The 22,780-nt window shown below is 33.7% G+C and overlaps 1 protein-coding gene across 1 annotated transcript; it reads left to right on the top strand.

The window, feature by feature from the left end:
* The first annotated feature begins 10,262 nt into the window (after positions 1-10,262).
* Positions 10,263-21,930, top strand: LOC113305622. Its single transcript, XM_026554638.1, has 4 exons — positions 10,263-12,012; positions 12,165-12,910; positions 13,022-13,096; positions 21,718-21,930. The coding sequence occupies exons 1-4, from the start codon at positions 10,263-10,265 to the stop codon at positions 21,928-21,930; spliced, it is 2,784 nt and encodes a 927-aa protein (XP_026410423.1).
* The last annotated feature ends 850 nt before the right edge of the window (positions 21,931-22,780 follow it).

Below are 22,780 nucleotides of genomic sequence, written 5' to 3'. Positions count from 1 at the left end.
TGCGCAAGTAGTTGAAGTGAGAGTAGTGGCAGCAGCAGCGAACAAATAAAAAGTTGACACATAGTGGGATAAGATTCTTGGTGTATGAAATCCAGCGTATACATAGCATTTTCGCATTTGCATAAACTCACTCTAATGTTCTGCCTGACAGAAAATCAGCTTTCCATTGAGATTCTTGTACAAGTCAGACGTCAAGTCAGATGTCGCTGTGAAGAATGAATGAGAGTAAGAAAAACAAACAAGGGCTCATCTTACTCGGGTAATATAATCCAAAGTCAGATGTGGAACGCCAGATAATAATAAAAAGAAAACCTCAAACTTTTGTAGATGTTTCTTATCCAGTAATTACACGAAAACAATGAGTTTTCATATTATTTTTTTTATAGATACATCCATCAACAGTATGGGTTGGCTCACGTGGAGTTATGGGTTATCCTTTTCCGGGACATCAAATGTGCTGTGTGTGACATCAATTTCCCTACTCTTGCAAGAAGGTTCACGTAGGCAGGATAATTATTTTGGTTAGTGGGATGAGGTTCAGGCCCCGTTACACGAATAGTCATAAAAGCCATTCCCGTGACGCGTTAGAATTTCGACATGTTAATGTTTAAATCCGTAGTTTCGTCCTCGATGGCTCCATTTAGAGAGAGAAACTTGCATATGTACTGTATATGCATGGCAAGTTCTTAAAACTACATGATTTACTTCCATGGAAGTTACAAATGGGTGCTAACAGCTGCCCACCCAACAAAAGGTGATTAACAGTTTGATATATAGTGTTAGCCAGAGGAGAGAGAACGTCGGAAATTTTCGCGGCAAGAATGGCGAGAAGATCATCTTCTCAACGTAGCAGAGCAGGGTTTTTGAATTTAGATCGGCAAGGACAACAGAGTTTACAGGGTGCGAAGAATTAGATAGCAATTGTTGAAGGCCAGCAAAGTGAAAGTTTTTCTTCACAGGGTTCTGAAGATTCTGAGGGATGGCAGATGGTTTCTAGAAATAAGAAACCTACAGATCAGAGAGACCAGATTCAAGATATCAAAATCGTCTATGAATACAAATCTTTTCTTTTATTTAGGAAACCTAACGGAATACTTTTTAATGAGCAGACAAGAAACACTAGGAAGATCATTCAAGTTCTTATAAGTCCAGAAGGAGTTATCTGGATGAAAAATATTTTGAAAAAGGAATCAAAAAACAGTTTTTATGGGTGTTGGTACTAGATTTTTCATCGAGGTAATGAACATATCTTGTTCTCTATAAATAAAAACAAGTATGGTGAAGTTTTCAGAGCAACAGTTTCTTGTGATTCAATAAAGAAATTTATGTGTTTTCCTTCAGAAGATGAGAATTTGAGATGGACTAGGTTTGTTAACATCTTTTCAAAGGTTGTTACTCAAAAGAATCTTAATAAGCCAAAACCACAACTTTTTTGGAGCAACAACAAACACAACCATTATTGGTGCAGCAGCAACGACCAGCAAATCATACTTCAGTTCATCCAGTTACTTATGATTCAAACAATTGGAATCATGCAATTATTGTTGAGACCTCTAAGAAAGTTGTCTCATAGAATCATATTGGTGTTGAGATTGTAAAAAGATTTAATATAGAGAAGGATTTTGATATTTATCCTTTTGAAGACACAAAATCCCTTTTCTTCTCTTATTCTCATGATAAGGACACTTTAATTCATAAAGGTTTTTGGAATTTAGATGATATGTCTGTTATACTTTTACCTTGGTGGAATGCTTCAAACTCTATTTCTCTACCAGAGATCAATTTAGAAGGGTCTTGGATCGAGATTTTTGGTGTTCCTTTTAACTTATGGGGGCAAAGTTTTTATTCAGATTTAAGTGCAAAATTTGGTGGTCTCCTAGAAATTCATTCAGTTACTAGCAATTGGGAGGATGTATCCGCAATACGCTTAAAAGTTAGAAGTTTTGATGGCATTTTATCATCCTTCCTTTATCATTATGGAGGATATTATTTTCCTATCAAAGTTCAGTCATTACATTCAATCAATGGCGATTTTGTTCATAGGAAGATCAGGGTTCAAGACTTAGAGATTGTGCCTGTTAATTTGCCAGCTGGTAATCCAGTCAAAGATATTTCATTGAATATAGAATGGCCGAGAATACCTCAACCAATTTTACGACCCCATGATTCGTGCAGGAAAGATTTATTTAGGAATTTTTCTGAAACAGGAAAAAGGAAAGACTTCAGCAACAAGTTTGGTATCAAATTTACAGTCTACCGTTAACTTTAATGGTAAAATTTTAAATTTTACGAATATGGATCCGGGTCCTTCTAATACCAAAAATGGGGAGGAATTATTGGGTCTTGAAAAATTCGGCCTCTCAAGAGTCACAGGCGGATAAAGCGTTACGCTTAGTGGTTGCTGACTCAGATGAAGATAATACCAGTTTGGATTCTTATCAACCACCCACAATGGATAACTTACCTATCTTTCAAACTTAAGAAGATGTTGAGTGTAAGGATCCTCAAGCTCGTCAACTCTATTAGACTAGTCAAGAGACGTATTAGCCGCTAATAACTCAGTTAGTTTAACATGAACGTTAATTAATAAAAATTAATATAACAACGATTTCGATATGAAACTAGTATCATTGGATAGATCTCGAAAAGTTACGCAGAATGGACTACTCAAACGTGTCGTTCGGATATCAAACGAACAAGATATCATCAGATTTGTTTGAAGGGAAAAATGGTTATTTACAGTTTAGCCGCCTTGGCGTCCCTTATCAAATTTCGGGTGCCTTTTGCTATTTTAGTCATCCTTATCCCCTATCGATCGAGAGGATAAACTCTCATCTCTATTTTTCTTTTTCTCGTTTCTTTCTTTTTCTCTTCTTCTTGTTCTTCGCCTGCGAGAGAGTTGGGAGTTGTGAGTTTGGTTTGAGAGTTCTAGTTGATGATGGAGAGAATATTAAGTAGAATATGGTGATGATGTTGTGATCTATTAATCTCGGGATGAAGGAGAAGATTGAGTTACTGTAAATCGAAATTATGGTTTATAGATTTGTTTGATGTCTTGAAGAATAAGAAGATGATATATAGAGCTACTATTGGATAAGGAAGCATGGGTAGATGTTTAATTGAAATTCTGAAATCGTTTTGAAGATGAATCAGAGAACCAAGTTAGGGTTTCTCAGAGAATTGAATTAAAGTTCAAATTAATGATGTATAAGAGGAATTAAAGATTGGGATTGGGTAATTGAAGAAAGGTTGGTGTTTAATTGATGAAGAGAAGTTTTTCTGAAGTAGAATTGAAAGGAAAAGAATTAGGGTTTATGTTTTGTTCTTCCCCAATTTATTAATTAGGGTTTTTGAGGGTTGATGATTACGAAACTCAGATCGAGAGAGAGGAAGAGTGGAGTTGGTTTTGGCAGATGGTGGTTGTCTTGAGATGGTTTCTCAATTGAGCCAATGGAAGGAAGAGTCTGATTCCAATTGCATGTGTGAGACTATAATGAGGTAATAGTTCTTCTAATCTGTTTAGTGAAGTTATTTAGTATCTTTGATTGAGTATGTGTAGTTGATAATTGAGCTAAGGCCTGGGTTTGGTATGAAATGAAGTTTGGTTTTTGTTTTAAAATACAAAGAATTTTTGTGTGTTGAATTGAAGTTCAGTATGCTAGAATTGGAGTTGTTATGGTTTGGGTGTTTTGAGTAGATGATGTATGAATGGAGGTTACAGGTAGTGGTGTTGTTATTATTGTTGACGTGGTGTTGTGGAATGCATGGAAGGAGTTGGAAGTATGTTTATAGAGGATATTGTGTGACTGAGTTTGAAAACAAGAGAATATAGAGGTGTTTTGATGTAGCTCTGAGGTTTAGTGGAGTTGAAATGATTAATTGGTTAGTATTTGTGGATGTCAGTTTAACTGTGATGTGGGGAGGTTACAGACATGTTTTGAGTGACTGCAATTGTTAGTTGAACTGAGGTTACAACGGTGGATGGGTATGGCTATGCTGGTGGAACTAAAGTGTGTTTTAGTGATCGAACTAAGCTGAATTGGTAGTGGTGATGATGTTTCAGTTCATGGATTGGTTATGAAATAAAGAGAGAGTGATGAAGCTGAGGTTAAGCTTAGTTTGATGGTGATTATAAAGTTGTAGATAGTGTTCTGTGAAAGCTTGGAAAAGCTGCAATTGCGGTTAGTCTATATTAACAACGATCGATTCAAATGATGAACCAGTGGATCGTGGATCTCGAGGTAGGCGTGGCCTGTCATCAAAAGAGGTGGGAATACATTTAACTCTTTTAATCATTATTGTTTCTTTTACAAAAGTTTATGTTTACAAACTCATGCATTGTCCGTTTGTGTATTCCATACATTGTTTAATTTGCATTATGATTGTTCTGTTGATGCTTTGAATCTTTCCACGATTTGGAAAGGACTTGTATTGTTTGTTTGTCAATATGAATTGTTATGGGAAATAAGAATTTCCACTTATGGTATATAGGATACGCTCCTTTGCATTTATACCTACTTTATGTTTTTTCGGTGTGGAAATGGCATCAATATTATACATAGTTTAAAGAAGGAGTTTTGTCCGTATACATGTTTGTTTATTTCAGTGACTTGGTCACTTTTTAATGTTTGGGAAAACATGTATTGTTTTCCAATTTTTGCTTATAATTACTTGAAAGTTAAATGTTATTCCTACTGGGCACCCCTTTTAGGGATGATGTGCTCACCCATTCCCACTTTCATTTTCAGAGACAGATCAGAGTTGCGCAACGGAAGCTTCGAGGAGTTAGTCCGTTTGTTAGATTACTTCGGCTATGTTTATTATGTTGCATATTATATTTGAAAACCAAATGACTAATATATATGTATCATTTGAGAGGAGTTCTTGTATATATATTTCTGAGCAGGGCTAGTTTTGGGTTAAGTTTTGTAGCAGATTTCTTAATTGAATGTTTAAGTAAATGATTTAGATTCTTAGTGCCTCTTTATTTAGATAAACTCTTGATTAGTCAGCTGCTAGCTTTGGGGGCGCTACAATGTTGGTATCAGAGCTCACCATTAGATCTTAAATGGGAAATGATATAAACAGCCAGTGCAAGTTAGTGACATAGATTAGTTTAGAATTGGGTTGGGTTTTTGAGATAAATCTTAATCACTAAAAGTTATCAATAACTAAAAGATTCATTTGATTGATTTGTTTGTTTGGTTGTTTGTATAAGTTGTGAAATAAAGATTATAGGGTATACCAATATCTTTTAGCTAATAAAGGTTGGAGAATAATTAGTCTAAAAAGTATGAAAATGTAATAATACAATATTAGAAAAATAGTGAGATTAGTATTATTGATAAATCCTGAAAATTACAAATTATAATTACACAAACGTTAATAATATTTTTGGGACTCAACAATATTTGTAAGAGTAGTTAGAATTATACTTCGACCATCATTATTAATAATAAAAAATATTATAATAGTAATTATAAATGATAATAACAGTAATAATACTTTTAATAAAGTAATGTTAGCATTTACCAATTAGTACCATATTAAACTTAATTAAAATTTCAATAAGAATATATAACGATAAAATAATAATTATGAATAAATAGCAATGGAAAATTAATGACGCTTATCTACGATTAAGTTTTATAAATTAAACCAATTACAAATTAGAAATATATTTTGAGTCTAAACTAGTTAGTTAATATAACATTTATTAGGCGTTAGACGTAAAAAGATGAGGATATAATATACAAAAATAAAAGACTCAACTTGTTAATAATTAGTACCGAAAATATCTTTAGTCTAAAAAAAATGATTTAGTAAATCTCTAAAATGAAACAAATATACATGAAGTAGTAATATTAGTATCCAGATGCTTAGTGTAATATTAAAATTAAATTAAAATAAATTCGTACATTAATAGGATATTTTACATTACTAACAAAATCTAAGGACTATTAGAATATATTATAATTTATATAGACTCAAATTTAAATCATATTAAATTATCAACGCTAATATTTAACAAGATTTAATGTATGGTTTCAATATGAAGAAATAAATTAAAATTAAAAATAATAATAACAACAAAAAATTCAGATGACTAAATTTCTTAAAATGCTGTGAAATATGTATATATTTTATGAAGTAAAATTTTAGGCTACGCTAGTTAAGATGGAAGTTAAAGACTAATTAATTTTAATAAATTAATACTTACTTAATCCAGCACTGGGCAATAGTGAAGGTTGTGTTTTCTCTGTTCGTAGGAAGGCATTGTTGGGACTGGCCAACCTTAACAGGAAAACTGCATTCATAAGTGACCAATCATAGACGTTTAGTATGATTTAGATCTTTTGGAAAATCGATAATTAGAAAGTCAATTAGAAAGATTCGTAGGAATCTCCCTTGTAATTAGAGACAAGTATTTTATAAGATAGAAATTAGTGTAAGAAAGTTAGACTTCCCTACTTGTAGAACTTAAATCAGCGTAATTCAACCTAGAGCTACAAATTTTAAATTTTAGTCGTAAAAAGCCTTATAGGTTTGTGCTTTGTTTCTTGTTGTTTGCGCTTAGACAAGAGATAGGAATTCTCTATAAGGTGGGGAGTTTTTGAAGACCAGAATGATGGTTTGATTTTCGAGGACGAAAATGATACAAGGTGGGGAGAATGTAATGATCCTCAAGCTCGTCAACTCTATTAGACTAGTCAAGAGTCGTTTTAGCCGCTAATAACTCGATTAGTTTAAAACGAACGTTAATTAATAGAAATTAATCTAACAACGATTTCGATACGAAACTAGTATCATTTGATAGATCTCGAAAAGTTACGCAGAACGGACTACTCGAATGTGTCGTTCGGATATCAGACGAAGAAGATATCATCGGATTTGTTTGAAGGGAAAATGGTTATTTACAGTTTAGTCGCCTTGGCTTCCCTTATCAATTTTCGGGTGCCTTTTTCTATTTTAGTCGTCCTTATCCCCTATCGATCGAGAGGATAAACTTTCATCTCTATTTTTCTTCTTATTTATTCGTTTTTCCTTTTCTCGTTTTTTTTTTCTTCTCTTCTTCTTGTTCTTCGCCTGCGAGAGAGTTGGGAGTTGTGAGTTTGGTTTGAGAGTTCTAGTTGATGATGGAGAGCATATTAAGTAGAATATGGTGATGATGTTGTAGTCTATTAAGCTCGGGATGAAGGAGAAGATTGAGTTACTGTAAATCGAAATTAGGGTTTATAGATTTGTTTGATGTCTTGAAAAATAAGAAGGTGATATATAGAGCTACTATTGGATAAGGAAGCATGGGTAGATGTTTAATTGAAATTCTGAAATCGTTTTGAAGATGAATCAGAGAACCAATTTACGGTTTCTCGGAGAATTGAATTAAGGTTCAAATTAATGATGTATAAGAGGAATTAAATATTGGGTTTGGCTAATTGGGGAAAGGTTGGTGTTTAATTGATGAAGAGAAGTTGTTTTGAAGTTGAATTGAAAGTAAAAGAATTAGGGTTTATGTTTTGTTCTTCAATTTATGAATTAGGGTTTCTGAGGGTTGATGATTGCGAGACTCATATCGAGAGAGAAGAAGAGTGGAGTTGGTTTTGGCAGATCGTGGTGGTTTTGAGATGTTTCTCAATTGAGCCAAGGGAAGGAAGAGTCTGATTCCAATTTCCTGTGTGAGACTATTATGAGGTCATAGTTCTTCTAATCTGTTTAGTGAAGGATCTTTGATTGAGTATGTGTAGTTGATAATTGAGCTAAGGCCTGGGTTGGGTATGAAATGAAGTTTGGTTGTTGTTTTGAATTACAGAGAATTGTTGTATGTTGATTGAAGTTCAGTATGCTAGAACTGGAGTTGTTATGGTTTGGGTGTTTTGATGATGTATGAATGGGGCTTACAGGTAATGGTGTTGTTATTATTGTTGTCGTGGTGTTGTGGAATGCAGGGAAGGAGTTAGAAGTATGTTTATAAAGGATATTGTATGGCTGAGTTTGAAAACAAGAGAATATTGAGTTGTTTTTATGTAGCTCCGAGGTTTAGTGGAGTTGAAATGAATAATTGGTTAGTATTTGTGGATGTCAGTTTAACTATGATGTGGGGAGGTCAGACATGTTTTGAGTGACTGCAATTGTTAGTTGAATTGAGGTTACAGATGTGGATGGGTATGGCTATGATGGTGAAACTCAAGTGTGTTTTAGTGATCGAGCTAAGCTTAATTGGTAGTGGTGATGATGTTTCAGTTCATGGATTAGTTATGAAATAAAGAGAGAGTGATGAAGCTGAGGTTAAGCTTAGTTTGATAGTTATTATAAAGTTGTAGATAGCGTTCCTGTAAAAGATTGGAAAAGCTGCAATTGCAGTTAGTCTATACTAACAACGATTGATTCAAAGGATGAACCAGTAGATCGTGCATCTCGAGGTAAGCGTGGCCTGTCATCAAAAGAGGTGGGAATACATTTAATTCTTTTAACCATTATTGTTTCTTTTATAAAAGTCTATGTTTACAAACTCATGCATTGTCCGTTTATGTATTCCATACATTGTTTAGTTCGCATTATGATTGTTCTGTTGATGCTTTGAATCTTTCCATGATTTGAAAAGGACTTGTATTGTTTGTTTTTCAATATGAATTGTTATGGGAAATAAGAATTTCCACTTGTGGTATATAGGATACGCTCATTTGCATTTATACCTACATTATGTTTATTCGGTATGGAATTGGCATCAATATTATTATTCGGTGTGGAAGTGGATTCAATATTATACATTGTTTGAAGAAGGAGTTTGTCCATATACATGTTTGTTTATTTCAGTGACTTGGTCACTTTTTAATGTTTGGGAAAACATGTATTGTTTTACAACTTTTATTTATGATTACTTGAAAGTTAAATGTTATTCCTATTGGACACCCCTTTTAGGGATGATGTGCTTGCCCATTCCCACTTTCAGTTTCAGAGACAGATGAGAGTTGCGCAGTGGAAGCTTCGAGGAGTTAGTCTGTTTGTTAGATTACTTCCGCTATGTTTATTATGTTGCATATTATATTTGAAAACCAAATGACTATTGTATATGTATCATTTGAGAGGAGTTCTTGTATATATATTTCTGAGCAGGGCTAGTTTTGGGTTAAGTTTTCTAGCTGATTTCTTAATTGAATTTTAAGTAAATGATTTAGATTCTTAGTGCCTCTTTATTTATCTAATCTCTTGGATTAGTCAGCTGCTAGATTTGGGGGCGCTACATTGAGGATTATCTTCAAGCGGCAATTTTCATTTCTTACCTTCAAATGGTCAATTCTTTGGGTTCTCTTCAAGATAATAATCAGCAACATCATATTATTTCGAAGAAGACTATTGGTATTCTTTGATTTCTTTTGGAAAACAACCGAAAAATGGAGTACATTAAAAGACAAAATGGATTCTAATCTTAGAAGGGATTTTGAGAGTATTCTACTCCAAATGTTTTCCATCTGTCCTAAATTGGGTATGCACTTTAATAGGCTTGCAGGATGAAGTTGATGATGTTATGGTCGACGCCATCAAAATCCATCTTCTCAATTATGATTTGGAGCACACGAAATCTGCTTAATCTTAAGTAGGTTTTGGTTTTTTGGTATAGTTTTTAAATGGATTTTAAGATAAGTTATTGAACATTAGAGGTCTTAATGATATTAACAGAAGAGATATTCTCAAAAAGAAGATTAGAGATTGGAAACCTTGTATTGTCTTACTACAAGAAACTAAAATTCAGCAATGTAACAATCTATTGGCTTGGCAATGCTGGGGAAAGAAAGATATGTTGTGGTTGGATTCACCTTCTCAAGGAAGTTCTGGAGGAATTCTGTGTCTCTGGGATTCCTCAAAGATTCAAGTTTTAGATTCTTTAATTGGGCCTTATTCCATCACTTTATTTTGCAAAACGTTATCCAATTCGTTTGAATGGATGTTTACTGGAGTGTATGCTCCTTGTGCCAACAATACTGATGAAGTAAAATTGTTTTGGAGAGAGTTAGAAGAGACAAGAGGGTTATGGAATTATCCATGGGTGATATGAGGTGATTTTAATGAGATAAGGTTTGTGCATGAAAGATCTTCCGGAGGTGATATCACAAATGGTATGATAAAGCTGAACAACTTCATTTCTAAGCACCATCTATTTGATTTGCCTCTAATTGGTGCTCTTTACACTTGGACAACACATTCAAACTCAAAGTATAAGGAGCAGAATAGACATAATTTTTTTTTGTCCTGCTTGGGAAAATATGTATCCTCATGTCACTCAACATGCTCTTTCTCATTCTTGCTCTGATCATAATCCAATTGCTCTGATTTGTAAAGGGATGAAGCATGGTCCATCTCCATTACGCTGTGAGTATTATTGGTTTTCTAATCCAAATTTTATTTCTTTTGTTAGAGAAATGTGGAATTCTTTTGATGTTTCAGGTAGTGATGGTTTTGTGTTCTCTAAGAAATTACAATTGCTTAAACAAAAGCTTAAACCCTGGAGCAAAGAGGAGTATGGAGAAGTGAACAAAAGACTGGAGGAACTTGAAGATATTTTTGCAGACTTGGATGCAATGGAGAATGCTAATAATGGGTTATTTGATTCTCAGTGGAATGATAGAGTGAGCGCAAGACATGAATGTTGCAATTTAATTATCATAAGAGCAGAGAAATGGAGGAGTAGATTCAGATATACTCATGTCAAAGATTATGATAATAATACAAAATACTTCCACAGGTTAGCAAATGATAGAAGAATAAGAAGTTTCATTGGCTCAATCAAGGTGAATGGTGTGCTTACTTCAGATGACAGTGAAATAAAGAATGATATTGTCGATTTATTTCAAAACATTTTTCAGTCTCCACAACAAAGTGTAATTTCTGCAGAGGGTATGCATTTTAATCAAATTTTTGAGGAGATGTGTTTATGGCTTGAGAGAGACATTGATGAGGATGAATATTTTGCGGCTATTAAATTGTTAGGGAAACATAAAGCACCTGGTCCTGATGGGTTTCCCATTAGTTTCTACACTCTTTGTTGGGACATTCTTAAAGAGGATTTCTTAAATATTCTCAAGGAGATGCAAGAGAGGAATTTTTTTGATTGGAGGTTGAAAAATAATTTTGTTGCTTTGATTCCTAAGAAGGACTGTATTGAGGAGATTAAAAACTTAAGGCCAATAAGTCTTGTGCATGGGGCTTATAAAGTTGTATCCAAAATTTTGGTAGAAAGGTTTAAGCTTACTCTTCCAACAATTATCTCTTCTCAGCAATCAGCTTTTGTGAATAAAAGACAAATTTTAGATGGTGTTTTGATAACTAATGAGCTCATAGATTCTAGAATTATAAGTGGAAAACCAGGTCTATTGTGCAAAGTTGATTTTGAGAAGGCATTTGATCATGTTACCTGGAATTTTTCGGATGATATGTTCAAGTTGATGGGTTTTGGAGAAATATGGAGAAATTGGATTAGATGTTGTGTTGAATATGTCAGGTTTTCAGTGCTTGTAAATGGTAGTGCAGCTGGATATTTTAAAAGTAACAAGGGAATAAGACAAGGTGACCCTATTTCACCTTTCGTATTCTTGTTAGTTGGAGAAGCTCTTACTTTCATGATAAAGAAGACTCAAGAAGAAGGTTTATTATCTGGTTTTCAAGCTAAATCTGATGGGACAGTTATTAGTCATCTTCAATTTTCTGATGACACCCTAATCTTTTTGGATGCTGATGTAGAACAAGTTAAGAATCTCATATTAATTCTCCTTTATTTTGAGATGCTGACAGGTTTGAAGATTGACTTTGCCAAAAGTCAGATATTTGGTGTTGGTTTTGATGGTGATTTATCTGTCTTTTCATCTATTTTAGGTTGCTATAGAGGTGTTTTGCCTACAATTTTTATTGGTTTGCCTCTTGGAGATAAATGTGGAGTTGTAGCTAAATGGGACATGATTATTGAGAAGTTTATTTCTAAGCTTGTTGGTTGGAAGAAGACTTTATTGTCAAGAGCAGGTAAAATAACTTTGATTAACAGTGTCTTAGCCAGTCTTCCTATCTATTACATGTCCCTTTTTGAGATGCCTGCTTCTGTTATTAAGAAGTTAGAAAAGATCATGAGAGACTTCTTATGGAATGATAATAGAGGAAGAAAAAAATTCATTTAGTGAAATGGAGAGCTCTTAGTAGAAGGAAGAAATTTGGTGGCCTTGGTATTAAAAGTCTCAAACAAATAAATCATGCTTTACTTTCAAAATGGATTTGGAGATTTGCAACTGAAGATTCAGCTCTTTGGAGGACCATTGTTGCTGAGAAGTATGGTGTTAATGTAGCTCAGTGGATTCCTAAAACTCTAGAATGTACTTATGGTAGGTCAGTTTGTAGATCTATCATGAAGTTTAAATCCTCTGTGCTGAAGTTTGTTAAATTTAAGGTTAACAATGGTATTTCTGTTAGGTTTTGGGATGACAATTGGATTTATGATTCTCCCATTAAAACTTGTTATCCAAACTTGTTTGCTCTCTCCAGAGCAAAGCATATTTCAGTTTCAGAAATGTGTGTCACAGATGGTCCTTCTTATGTTTGGAACTTACATACTCCTACTAGGCTCAATGATGTAGCTAGATTTGAGTATAATCTTCTTATTACGGATCTTGCTTCCTTTAAATTCACTAATGATACAACAGATGAATTACAGTGGACTCTTACTAAGGGTAAAGTCTTTACAGTCAAGTCAGCTTATGAGAAAATATCTATGGAGGATGGCCTTATTCAGCAGAGCTCTATTTTCACCTTCATCTGGAACCTTAAATGTCCTCCAAAAATTGGTTTCTTCTTGTTGCTTATTGATCATAACAACCTCCCAACTAGAGACTTGTTGAATTATAGGGGTATTGAAGTTCCTGTCGCTTGTGTTTTTTGCAACTGTAATGAAACAAGTTCTCACTTACTACTGCATTGCTCTTTTTCCAGAAAGGTTTGGGATGCATTTTTGAATAAGTTGAAGTGGTTTTATTATATGCAGGGGGAAATTATTCCTTCTTTGCAGGCTTGGAATTTAACTCAACACAATGCAGCAAGTTCTGTTGTTTGGAATTTGGTACATGTAGCCATCATTTGGAGTATATGGAAGGAAAGGAACACATGAGTCTTTATAGATACAAGAAACAACGTGCTTGTTGTTTTCAACAAAGATATTTATTACTTGTTTTCATGGGCTCTTTCTATTAAGGAAATTGAGTCTGTAAACTCATCGACTGTCATGTCAGATTGGTGCAACATCTATTTCAATCCTGTCTAGGATGGTAGCATGTTACCTCCTTTTTGTTTTTCTTTTTCCTTTGTACTTTGTTTAGGGTGGTATAGCCTTTATACCCTTTTTTTTTTTTATCAATGAACCTTTTCTTTACCGATCAAAAAAAAAAACAGTTTGATATATCAAACTACTTTTAGTTCAAATGGTCGGGGTAGTCGACTAGCATTCCCATGTCCTCATGAATGATTAAATTAGGCCGGGCCAGCACGTTTATGACACAACACATCGCGATAAAATTTGAGCACAACATGGCACATTACGTGCACAACACATTAACTTAGCGTGTTGTGCCAGAAAGATACGCACATCAGCACGGCAAAAACACGTGGCACGTGTAAGCATGCGGCACAGCACAACACGACACGCGAAGAAAGCACGCCAATTTATGGATAAATACAACGCAATACATTATATTTCATATATATTTCACAAAAAAAAAACCCTTCATTTTAGCAGGTTTTTAACATTTTATTTTGATTATGCTCATTAATTTCTATAATAATACATATACTAACTAAAATATATGAAAAATATTTACTTTGTAAAACATAAAATAAGTGGGTTAGCACAGCACAACACGACACAGCATGCACGTTTATTTTTCTGGCACAGCCCAGCACACCATTTAGCAGGCACGACACATCACGTCTAAATCTCTGGAACCACCCAGCACAATAAGTAGCACGCTAAGAACGCGACTTCGTGGGCCGGAATGTGCCGGGTCGTCATGTTTTACACCTCATGCATCAACACTAGACAAACTCGATATCCAAATGGATCACTGAAGCAAGTCTTCGGCCCTAATGTGCTGCTACTTTTTATGATACATGGCGATGACGGCACGAATATGAGTATTCATGTAAATCAAGTAGAAATTAACGTTTAGTCCCAAAGTTTCTGGGCTTTAGACTCTCTAGTCCACTCCTCTCAAGCCTGGTACTCTTCAGTCCAAATTTGCTTAATCTGAAACGAGTTAGTCCTTTTTACAAACGATTCAATCCAAAATGATTTTTGTTGATGACAAAATTAACCCTCGTATAAAATTCCTGGAGTATCTTTTTTATTCATTTCTTCGTTATCCTCTGGTGAAGCTCCACAGAAAAAACGATTTAGGTTTTAGTCATTCATCTCATTCCAGCTCGATTGTCTGAAGCTTTTCAAAAAAAAATAGTACATTGTATCTTAGTTATATCCGATCTCTCTACAGATACATATATACCAGATCTCAGGTGATTCTAAATTATATATTTTCTAATCTGAAATTTTTAGGGATTAGTTTGATTATGTAAGTCTTTGTTTGATGATTCTGAATTTTCGGAAAATTACTTCGTACTTCCAGTATTTGTAAGTTAATTAAGTAGTTTGTATGAATAATTATAGTTGATTACGATTCACTCGAGTTTTGGTTAGGGTTTTAAGGATGTATATGATCTCCGGATAGTAAAAATCAAAAAGGAAAAAACATAATATGTAAACTCTATTTCTCCTTTAGAGCAATTTTGATTTTGATAATCGACATTATTGAGATAACATTCGTGGGATTTTCTGTAATTTTGTTTATGTTAGGGATAATTTAAGTGAGTTGTGTACCTCTTACTGGAAGCATAAAATTAATAATGATATTTGGACTGTAAATTGGAGATTGAGCACGCATTAATAAACTAGTAGAACATATTGGATGTCAAATTTTTATATGCACAGGTCTATGATGTTTAGTTTCCCTTTGTGCTGGTGATAACTAGGATATGCAAAGTTTGAAATGGGTAGTTGGTCGTAATGTTTTTGTAATTATACAGTAAATTGAAAGTTATCAAAATGGATTTTAATCTTTTTTCGTAGCTGCATCGTTTATACTTGATAGTTTTGAGCACTAATGATCGAAAGAAATAAAATGTGTAACTGGATACATATTTCTGGTTAGTTACACTGTCATTTCTGGTGTCATATCTCCTTCCAAAGGATTGAAATACCAAACCTGGTTTGTGTAGATTGTGTTTTTCTTCTTTGTTTGTGTATACACTTTAAGCAAGCTTAAAATTTTGGAAATGCATGCACTAATCGGGTTTCTTGGCCCAATCTCCTTATTTGCAAATGGTATATTCCTTTTGGTTTCATTTAATGTCCCTGCTATTTTATAAAGTAGAGTGGAATATGTAATGTCACGTCACCACAGATTGAGCAACGTGATGTAAATGATCCTACAAAATATTAACAACTTAGCCTGATATAGTTATTTTAGGATTTTATGTACTTGATGTAAATATTGCGTTCTTGCCTATAAGGGGTCTTGGAACCACTATTAAATCAAAAATTATGGAAATTTATATGAAACCGCTGGCAGAAATTTTAATTACAACTAATTCCCTCATTGGAGTTTTAGATTGTATCTTCTTTATACATTTATTTGCATCACGTTGTTTGCTATATCTATTGATCCATTATTGCATATATCAACAACTACTCTCGATCTTGATTCTTTGAGATACTAACTTTATGAATGTAGGCCTGTGTAGTTTTGGAATGAAAATTTTAATTGTTTGTGTTACAGGAGTTCAAGGGTTACGTCTTCAAGTTCAATGGAGGATGTGACAAACAAGGTTTTACACTGGACCGGGGATCGTGTAGTGGACACTCAGGCTAAACAGGTTAGATAATTGTACATTTGCGCTCTCATTTAAGGTTTGATCTCCTGTTTTATAATTATTGAATTTATTGAGTTATTGTTTAACTCATTTATCTCTTCTTACACTATGTTCCGATTTGCGGATAAGACATGGAGAAAGATGAGTTTAAGATAAGAGATCCATCCAGTTCTAGGTATATTTTGTATTTTCCTGTACACCAGTTATGCGCAGTGTACATAAAAGTGCACTTTTTTTTGTGTGCTTTTTATACAAGGTGTATATGTTGGTACACCGGTTTGTATTAGATAATTATGATTGGTAAGATTCATTGGTATTTTCAAAATTAAAATGTGGCACCTGAATTCTACTTGAGGTTTGTTAGGACATTTTTTGTTTGATTTGGTTTAATAAAGGAGATGCTTATAAAGGTACCACTTTTCTTATACATAAATGTGATTATGTATGCCTTGCTTGGCCAGCATTAAGCTAGCCATTTGTCTTGGAAAAGTCTTGGTTTTCTGTTGTACTTTTTTGAGCTCAAGATTAGATGCTATAAAAGAAGGGTATGATATACACAATTAGATGTCATGATTCATCATTTATCTCTGAAATCATGTGTTCAATAATAAAATTTGTGGATTTTTTACCACTGCAGCGAGTTGACTGTTGAGTCTCAGATATGAAGACCTCGTCAGTGTGCTACCGACTCTGACACACGAGTATTAGCATGGACGATTAATTCTAAAAAGAGTTTATCTTTCGTTCATGCTTGGCTATCTTATGCTTTGGATGCTTTGATGACCTTGACCCTTCTAGAAGGTAAGTACTACTTAATAAATGAAAAATACCACCGGCATTTCATTTGAACATAATGGTCGTTGAGTTGGCATTGTTCATACATTTCATATGGTTCCGGATATAGGATTTTATTTTAGATTTTTTGTGTGTTTTGCCATTTTGGTGACATTAATCTTTTATTGTTAAATTGGGTTATCTGAAGACATCTAATTTGTCTAGATTCAGTTAATTGTACCCATAACAAGGGATGTTGTGAAAAGTTAGTTTATATCATTTGGTGTGTTATGTGTTGAGATATTGTTGGTTGAGAAACTCCTTCCCACTCTTATTGTTCTCTTTAGAAAATAATTGGAGTTATGGAATGTGTCTGGTATTAAAAGGTATTTGTTCCAGCAATTATCAAATTTATCACCTTTTAATTTTTAGTTAAAAATTTATATTTGGACATGTGAAAAAATGAGTATTGATCTTCATTTTTTAATTTGAAAGTATTGATTCTTGTTTGTTTTTTTTTGTTAATGAAAAATCTAGTTTACTTCAGTTGGTTGTTAATGTGTACATAGTTGTACAACTGTCGATTGTTAATGTGTACATAGATGTACACCTGTTGATTGTTTATGTGTACATAACTGTACACATGTTGATTAATAATGATACATAACAGTATTATACTCTGATGCACCTTTAACATCATTTTTTTGGTTTTTTTTCGGATGTACTCAGTTTCAAGTGCTTAGAATGCCCATTACTGTTTGCGCACTTTTTTTTTCTTTTTTTTTGAAATATTAAAATGTATATATTTAGAGAGACTTATCAAACTATAGAGACCGCTAGTACGAGTTCTTATCTGGATCTCTACAATGTACCGACACCTTAAACACTTGTTTTACTAGTTCGTGCACTTTTTTTTTGAATAATTAATGTTTATATATTTGCACGCGTGTTAATTATTTAGGTGTATATATTTGTGCACATGATATTCATTTTAAAGTCTGGGAAATTAGGGAAAGCATTAATGTATACATAGTTGTACACACATTTTTTGTTATGTAGGTGTACATAGTTTTCCACATGTTGATTATTTAAATGTAAATAGTTGTACAGTTGCCGAACTATATTTATGTATACAAACCAAAAATTAGGGAAATCACTAATGTGTACAGGTGTTGGATTTTCTATAAGTGACATATTTGTACACCATTGTGCTATCTCAATAATATATGCATGTTTTGTGGTATATATTTGTTGCGGTATTCCTGATTTTCCTCATGATTTTGTGTACTTGGATGTTTATAGATTTGTACACCACTGTATAATCTCATAATATATATCACCTGTTTTGTGGGTATGAATGTTGGATTTGTTAGATTTTTTAATAAGTGTGTACATAGTTGTACACCATTGTGCTATCTCAAAAATATATGTATAGTCATAGTTAGATGATGGATTTTAATAAGTGTGTACATAGTTATACATCATTGTGATCTCTCTTTATTGGTTTTCTTTTGGTATGGATGTTAAATTTGTTGGGTTTTTGTAGGTGTGTACATAGTTGTACACCATCGTACAATCTCAATAATATATATGACTTGTTTTATAGGTATGGATGTTTGTTTTTTTAGATTTTGTATAGGTGTGTACATCGGTGCACACCACTGTGCTATCTCAATAATATATGCATGTTTTGTTGGTATAGGTGCTGAATTTTTGTAAGCGTATACATAGTTGCACACCATTATACTCTCTCGTGATTTCATGATCTTTTTTGTGGATATGAATGTCGGATTTGTTGGATTTTTGTAGGTATGTACATAGTTGTACATCATTGTGCTATGTCAATAATATATAGTATGTTTTATGGGTATGGATATTAGATTTATGTAGGTGTATACATAATTGTATATCATTGTTCTCTCTCAAAAATATATTAAAAAAAAAATCTTGATGAAACTCTAAGTTGTTGTTTTTTGAGATAATGAGATGATTTTAATAGCATAACTGCTATGTGTTAAGGTACTTTTCGAGGGAGCTTAAGAAAGTGGAGAAAAACAACGAACGGGTTCTAGATATTAATGAGGTATCAAATTCCTTCTTACTTGATGATTTAGTTGTTTTGTGTCTATCTTTCTTTCTTTTTTTCTTTGTCCCGACTATTATGGTTCAAATTAGATTAGGTTTGTTTAGACTTTAGTTTGTACCCCTCAAGAGTAGTAGTCGCCCTTGAATCTGATTCCAGTATATTCTGGAACGCTATGACTAATATGGTTCAAGAAAGCACTTTGTGAAGTCCCCCAAGCGAATGAAGTAGTAAGGTTATTAGACTTTGGTGGGCTAGCAATGCCTGCAAAAGGTTTATTTTGGGATAAAACATCTTTATTATCGGTAGAACCTTATTTTATTTTTGTTTCATATGATATCTAGCAAACTCATATTACATTATTGTACACTGTACTTGTTCTTGATAATTGTTAACGTGCACATAATTATACACATTTTGGTCGATTATGTTCTTGGATATGGGCTAGTACACATGGGTATACATGTTTTTGGAACACCTGTACACATGTTATCAATTTGTTACTGTATGCATGTTGATCCTTTTATTTTTTTATTCTTAAGGATTCATAAGATCAAAATGGTAGAGCGCCCAAGCCTATCACGAGGTTTTCGGAGGTTGATGGTTCAAATTCATTTGAGTTTCCATGTTATGTTTATTTAATATGGATAGTGTTATTGATGCTTAGATGGACAATTCAAGTTGTATGTGGTGTACAAACTGGTGCATCTTGTCTTGTTTCTGGATTTTTGTAGATATACATGTTTGTATACCAATGTAAGCTAAGATTTCTAAAAAATGAGAATTATATATTCATATGGGTACTCTTTTTGTAGCTCTCGGAAAGAGCTTTTCGAATATATAAAGTTTGAAAATTTTGGACAAACGGTTACAAAGATAAATTCGTTTTAATTTTTTATTATTATTTAAAATTGTTGACATCATCATAAGTCACTTTGGATTAAACCGTAAATATGTGAACTAAATTGTATATTAGGAAGGTTATATGTGTATTTTCCATATTTTAAATAACTTTCGGACTAAATTGTACCTAGTTGAATGGGTGTGGACTAACTAGTATATATGGATGGGATTTTGGACTAAACCGTATTTTTCCCGTAAATCAAACGGAAAACGTTGAGCCATTCCTTATCTGCGTAGGTTAATGTAAGCGTAACGCAAGAGTAACCATAAAAGTATGAACTGTATATATGGTGTTATATACAAGAACATCCGTAAGCACACGTTACTTAAAAATGCTTCTCGGAAGAAGCTCGTGGAAAGAAGAGCGTAATATAACAATTTAAAAGATTGACAGAATATATTGATGTTACATTCTTCATTTCCCAGCATGGCCACGATACGATACCTAACATGCAATAACAACACCGTACAATTAAGCTAGCAATTGGGTAGTGCGCCATGTTATTTTAAAATAGAACCGCATCATCAATTCGCCATCAAGCCTAAGTTTTGATACTAGAGCCAATTAGTGTTTGGGTCCTAAGTACTATTAAGTGTTTGTGGGTCATAATTCCTAAGTTTCCCCGTTGATGGTTTTGGGTAGCTTAACTGTTATTTGACCAGTCATCTGTTAAAAGAATGGCTTTTGTTAACTCGATATTGGTTTAAATGGTCAAAACTCATAATTTCTGGGTGAAACAGACTGGTAGATTTTGATACTCTTTATATGAACAGGAATTAAAAAGATACTGTTCAAATATCTTGTTTGGTTATTTCACCCAGAATATTTTTTATTAATTGATTGGAACAGACCAATATATCCCTATCTTCTTCAAATATTTACTGGGTTAATAAAGGTTAGAAAAAACAGAGTAATCTGCAATCTCAGTAACATAAAACAGGGAACAAAAATTACAGGAACAAAAAACACTAAAAATTACAGGAACAAAAAAAACAGAGTATCATAAAACAAGGTACTTGGGTATTCCATACAACAATTGGAGAAAAAAAACCCAGAGTAATCTGCAATCTCAGCAAAAAACAGAGTAATCTGCAATCTCCTTCAACATGTAAGTGAATTTTCAGCTCAAATCCACCATTGCAATCTCAGCTCAAATCACCACCATTGCATGCCTGTAAAACCCTTAATTTCACATCTTCTTAGCAACATCAGACATCAATCAAAAACTGTTTTTAAGCAATTTTAAGAAAACCCACTACATAAATCTTAAATTACGGTAGAATGAAACTAGTTTCATCCTACTTTAAACATCGGCGAAATCAAATTCATCCCAATATAAAACATGATGAAACCAGTTTCATCTTAGTTAAAAATTGGTAAAACCAAATTCAACCCAATATTAAGCAGGATGAAACCAATTTCATCCTAGTATAAAAATTGGATGAAACTAAAATCAGTCCAATCTAAACATGAAGATGTACAAAACATTCATCTAGTAGCAACAAATGATGTAACCAGGCTCATCTTGTGGAAACTCAAGATGAAACCAGTTTCATCCAGTAAAACATAAGATGTACAACAAACTCAACTAGTAGCAACAGATGATGAAACCAGGCTCATCCTGTGTAAACACAAGACGAAACCAGTTTCATCCAATAATAACACAAGATATATGAAACATTCATTCAAATGCATCAAAAAAAATTAGGGCTTTTATCAAAATTGGGTTTAGGAAACTTACTCATCTTGTGAAATTGATAGAAAACAAAACCCAATTTATTTATTTAGCTTCAATCAATCTAAGAAATTAAACTCAATTTAATTAGGGTATTTCACACAGAAAAAAATGATATTGGTGGCGTTTTTCGATGATGGTGTTACTGGAGTTTGTAGTGGTTGGGATAATGAAGGAATATGGTGATGTTGTTGATGGTGGTGGTGGTGTCTTTGATGGTGAGTTTGTTGTTTTTGGTGGTGGAGATGATATGTTGTTGGTTTTTAGGATGATGGTGTTGATGATGTTGTTGTTGGTGGAGATGGAGATGCTGATGGTGGTGGAGATAATATTGATCCTGGTGATGTTGGTTTTCTGCTGATGAAGACGAAGGAGGAAGAAAAAAAATTTGTGGTAGATGAAGGAAGCGAGGAAAGAGATGAGATCTGGAAGATGCTTCCCTTATTTAAAGAATTAGTGGGGTACAAGTGTCTGAATTGAAACCACGTGACTACTGTCCATTTCATCCATACTAATAGTCTATTCGTCCATATGAACCGAAAAATCTCCATTTTTGGTCAAATGACCCATTCTCTGTTTTGTTAATATGTATACCAGTAAACACGTTAAAAAATAATAAAAAAAATATTTATTTGTTTTGGGCGGTGTATCTGTGTTTTGGTATTTGGAATTTCTTCGAAATCTGATTCTCTTTTTCCTAGACCGGTTAATTCCATTGATACCCTTAAAAGCTTATACTCTTTTGTGAGACAAGTTATTTCGGTGGACCCTACTTGAAGTCTAGACGGACGTGATTTAATCTTTCCTCTTCTTCCTCTTATGTTTGTTCATGGAGACTAATCGGAACACCATTCAAATCCAACCATAAAAAACTTAAGTCAGTTTTATCATAACCAAATTCGACCAGCACCTTTTCAATCATCCAAATCAAATTAATGACATGATGTTTAACATGTTGCCTCATCTGAAGCGTTAGAATCAATATGTATTAAGCCCATGTTTGTTTACTCCTGACTCATCTGAGTCGTCTGGATCTGAATCATCTGGATCTGAGTGAAATCACCTGACTCATCTGGATCTGAGTCGATATGTTTGTTTTGAGTCAGATCTGACTCATCTGACTCGGAAATAAGTGAGTCAGTGGTTTGGTCCCATGAGTCAGGGGTATTTTGTTACCTGACTCAAATGAGTCCGAGTCAGGGGTTATGTCTGAGTCAGAGGTCGAGTCAGATCTGACTCAAAATGGAAAACAAACGGTCTGACTGCTGACTCGGTCCGAGTCAGGGGTTGACTCAGATTCAGACGCCGAGTCAGCTGCAAACAAACAAGT

Source organism: Papaver somniferum, chromosome 8 (assembly GCF_003573695.1).
Source record: "Papaver somniferum cultivar HN1 chromosome 8, ASM357369v1, whole genome shotgun sequence".
In the NCBI taxonomy this organism is placed as follows: domain Eukaryota; kingdom Viridiplantae; phylum Streptophyta; class Magnoliopsida; order Ranunculales; family Papaveraceae; genus Papaver; species Papaver somniferum.
This window is presented reverse-complemented; position numbering and strand designations above follow the sequence as displayed.

Coding starts and splice junctions, on each gene's coding strand:
- LOC113305622 (XM_026554638.1), top strand. CDS start 10,263: ATGTATCCTCATGTCACTCAACATGCTCTTTCTCATTCTTGCTCTGAT. Junction 12,013..12,164: donor GACTTTATTGTCAAGAGCAG/GTAAAATAACTT, acceptor AAATTCATTTAG/TGAAATGGAGAGCTCTTAGT. Junction 12,911..13,021: donor TTGAAGTTCCTGTCGCTTGT/GTTTTTTGCAAC, acceptor TATTATATGCAG/GGGGAAATTATTCCTTCTTT.